We start from the raw sequence: 4326 nt of genomic DNA, 5'->3' as shown, positions 1-4326 counted from the left end.
AAAGTGTAAGAAAACTAGAAAAGAAAGAAGGAGAGTAGTTAAGAAGAGCCAAATAGAATTATCTTGCATTTGATCCAGAAGATAATAGGAATCCACTGGAGTTTGTTTAGTGGGGGGAAAGTAGTGGGGCAGGGAGCTGTTATATAAGTAAGAAATTTGATTTAGGAATATCATTTTGGCAAGATTCAATGGAATAGGGAGAGACTTGTGGCAAGCCAACCAATCAGTAGGCTATTGTTAGACAACATATAGCATTCATATAATAAATGCAAAATGAATACAAAATAATTCACATAAATAATTCATAATAATCTACATGATAAAAATGGATTCAAGTAGAAGCATCTAGAGGATAAAATTGCATGGAGACAATAGCAATTAAGTTTTCCAAGAAAAAAAAAAAGGTGGTTTTAAAGAATGTAAAATGCAGAATTCATTGCATTCACAGGATGAAAGAACAAGTGCAAAAATAATTGGATGGGAAATGCTATGTGTATAAAACAGGCTATTATGATTGGTGTATAGAGATGAGTGAGGGATGTAATTAATGTGAAAAATATTGGAAAATACTAAAAAGATAGGAAGAAACTGTTGTGAAGAACTCTAAATGCCAACAAGAAAATTTTATTCTTGATGTCCAAGAAAATAAGGAATACATGAGATTCATGATAAAATTCACATGTGCTTTAGGGAAATTATCCTGGCAGTGTCAAGGATGCATTGAAGTAAAAGCACATTGAAGGCAGGAGAATAATTAGGAGGCTAATGTAACAGTTCAGTTGAGAATTGGTGAGGGCCTTAACTGAAGTGAGAAATGTGAGTGGAGAAGACAGATGAATTCAGATGATCTTGTCAAGAGAGAAGTTAAAAGATTTGGCTACTGATTGAGCAGAATACATTGACTTGCCTTTGAAAATTGTACACAAGTTTAATGATATCCCACCTTGTTTTTCCTGAAACAAGCTTCTGAGACATTTATGGGAAGAAAATGTCACATATGTATATATAAATAAAGTTACCTACTGTTTGGAAGTTAAATAGAAATATTATCATAAATTAGGAGGGCAGAGTATGTCATGAAATCTTTCTATATTCGTCTTGATCCTAGTCTAATTAAACCTACAAATGGTTAAATAGGAATGGAGTTTTCCCCAAAGAAGTTATATATTCAACAGTTTATAACCTTTTGCTTACAAAAATCAAAGTGAATTATTAAAAGTAATTTACTCTTCTGGTTTGGTTCCCAGAGCTGTGATAAAATAACCACTTGTTCAGTTACCTCATCTTGGACAAATTTCATTTCAGCTATCAAGGGACTCATATGTAGACGATTATTTGTGAAGCCTCTTTTTAAGTGAGAATATTTGTGAACGATTTCTTATTGCTGATGGGCATTTTTGAATTCTGTTGGTACAGGGCAAGTCATGCACACGATCATACATTTAGAATAAGACATGAATACATATCATTCATCTCACTAGTTTCTGTTTGAATGATAATTTATCACAAAAAGATTCCATCAATGCATAATAATTCCATAAAAGCCATGCGCAGCAATATGCAAATGTATAATTGTAATGCCTGGCATGAAACAATAAATGTTTTTTGAATTAGATATTGGGTTAGAATTTATGAAAAGCATATTAGAAAATTACTGGAACTAAAGACTCCGAAATAGTTTTTATCTCCACATTCTTCAGTGATGATCACAGAATAACCTTTTTGAAAGCAATTTTCTAGGTGTAAATGAAATTGCTGTCACAGTTGGCCTACTTTGAACAGCAAATCTAGAAATTGCTTGTTGTGCAAAGGTTACCGCGGCGTCATGACGACGGCGGTTCCGGCAGCTGCGTCGGAAGGAATGGCGGGTGGGTCAGCAACAAGGTCTCCGGCGTGGCCGCTGCTTCCAATGTTGCTGCTGACGCTTGTGTTTGTGTTTCCTGCGGCTTCCGAGCTTCAGGTGCCGCTGTTGTTCTGGTCAAGCTCTCGTGATTTATGGGCTCCGCTTGAAAATGCCCACGAAGGTCACATCACTACGGACATTCAGCTTTCTTCCTACCTAGACCGTGCCCTAGAGAAGGGACCTCGAAACGTGCTGCTGTTCCTGCAAGAAAAACTAAGTATCGAGGATTTCACTGCATATGGGGGGGTGTTTGGCGATAAGCAAGAGAGTGTTTTCTCTCACCTGGAGAATGCTCTGGAATCGGCTCCCTCTTCCTTGATCCTGCCTTCGGTGGACGCATATGCAGCCAGTACTTTGACTTCTTATCTGAAGAAGAAATCCGGAGCTAGTCCGCTCCAGATAGACCCAGCCACCCTGAGGAAGCTGAAGCCCAATGACATCTTCCCTGCACTGCTCCTCCTGAGACTGCCATATTTCACCAGTTCTGACTCGATGGCTCCCAAAGAAATACTGCTGGGCAATGATGAGATCATCGGGCAGGTGATGAGCGCCCTCAGGTCAGAAGATGTGCCCTATACAGCCATCCTGACTGCAGTTCGGCCTTCCCGGGTGGTTCGGGACTTGTCCCTGATATCTGGGGATCTGGGGCGGCACCTCCTCGGGGAAGATAAGGAATTTTACTCCCTACTGCCTGAAACGTCTCCTCTGCCGCCAGTGAGCTACAAAGATACGAAGTCTCGCATCCTCTTTTGGGCGGAGGACTTCACTGTCACCCATGAGAGTGAGACTCGTAACCTGACTGCACTCACTTTTGGAGCCCCAACACTCAACCTGACGGGCTCCAGCTGGAACAGCTCTTCTGCCCAGCTTGTTCTGACATATGATAACCTCTTTGGCCCATTCCTGACGATCAAGTTTATCCTGAGCAGTCAGTTCTACCCCGTTTCAGCCCAAAGCTGGTTCACCATGGAGAGCTTAGAGATCCACACCAACAGTTCATTGGTTATCTTCACTTCCCCTCAAGTCACGGCGCCTAGCATCTATTCCTTCCATTGCCAGTATGTTACCTTCAAAAGCTCGAAGGAAGTAAAGTCCTCGTTTGGTTCCTCTGACTGGCGTGTGAGTTTCTATAACTTCCAGATTCAGGCTTTCAACGTGTCAGATGAAAACTTCGCCCAGGCCAGTGATTGCGCCGGCTTCTTCTCTCCTGCTATCTGCATGGGGCTGGTCATCGCGATAGTGTTGTTGTTCTTCCTCCTCTATGGGCTGCACATGATCCTCAATCTGAACACCATGGATCGCTTTGATGATCGCAAGGCGGGTTTCCTTATTATAGCACAAGAATGACATTTTCAGTTATAGGTGAGGGGGTGGGGAGGGGGAAGGGACGAGCAGAAGGGTGGAAGGTGGAGTCATGTGTTGACTTTGCTTCCTTTTGGAAGAGCTACCAGATTACTACTCGTTTGTGCTTCCTCATTAGCTAAGCCTCCCTATACCTGTTTCTTCTTGTTTCCACCCCTAATTATCCCAGAGCCCGTTGTTTTCTTTGCCGGTCCTGAACGTGGTAACAAAAAGCTTTGTCTGCCTCTGACAAACAGCCCCAGTGAAAACCAGGCGGCTGGAGTTTAGGTCTGCCTTGAAGACACCTTGAGGCAGCACATGCCTTTTGGGGCTCTTTTCTGTGGTGCAGGAGGATAAGGAAGCAGTCAGTTTTTGTCCCCCTAATCTCTAATTTACAGTCACTCCCTATATAGCCACTCCTTGTCCACAACTGTTTATATTCACTCCAAATACACGCACACACGCACACCTTATGGGAAGGAGTATCTTTTTCTTCCTGATGACTGCCTAGCCTTATTTATCTTCCCTAAATGCTTACCCTCAGGTCTAGCTGCTTCATGTGTGAGATATATTCTGAGGATTGGTTAAATTGTAGTCCTGAGATTGGAAGATAATTCTAATTGGGGAAATGTATTTGTCTTGTTGTTGCTTACTGTTATCTTTTAGTTTTTTGGTGATGCTAAAATGGGATGTAATAAGAAATTGAAATAAAATGTTCAGTAAGCCTCAAAAAAAGCAAAAGAAAGAAATAGCATGCTTTATTCAACTGGGCGCAATCTGAGTATTCACTGAGCAATTTTCTCTGCTATTATGTCATCTATAGCACCCTTTCCCTTTAGGATCTCAGGAATCTTTATTGTTGTAATATCTTTCCTGTACCACAACATATACATACACACATTATAGACATTGGTACTTAGACTGGGAAACTCATTGAAACTTTCATGAGATTTTGGGTTTTTTTAGCTTTTTATATCCACTTGGGGCATAAGAGGCTTTTGGTGGGGGTAACAAAGGAATTCCAAGAATCCATGTATAAAGGGTGATATTTTGTGGAGGATGGTACATTCTCTCAGGAGACT

General features: G+C 41.2%; 1 protein-coding gene across 1 annotated transcript; it reads left to right on the top strand.

Moving 5' to 3' along the window:
* The first annotated feature begins 1872 nt into the window (after positions 1–1872).
* On the top strand, positions 1873–3951 carry LOC127537999 (V-type proton ATPase subunit S1-like). The gene has a single exon (XM_051961485.1). It carries the CDS (start codon positions 1910–1912, stop codon positions 3248–3250), a length of 1341 nt encoding a protein of 446 aa, XP_051817445.1. The 5' UTR covers positions 1873–1909; the 3' UTR covers positions 3251–3951.
* The last annotated feature ends 375 nt before the right edge of the window (positions 3952–4326 follow it).

The sequence above is a fragment of the Antechinus flavipes genome, chromosome 1 (assembly GCF_016432865.1).
Source record: "Antechinus flavipes isolate AdamAnt ecotype Samford, QLD, Australia chromosome 1, AdamAnt_v2, whole genome shotgun sequence".
Lineage (NCBI taxonomy): Eukaryota > Metazoa > Chordata > Mammalia > Dasyuromorphia > Dasyuridae > Antechinus > Antechinus flavipes.
The sequence above is the reverse complement of the archived record's forward strand: the minus strand, read 5'-3'. Positions and strand labels throughout refer to the sequence as shown.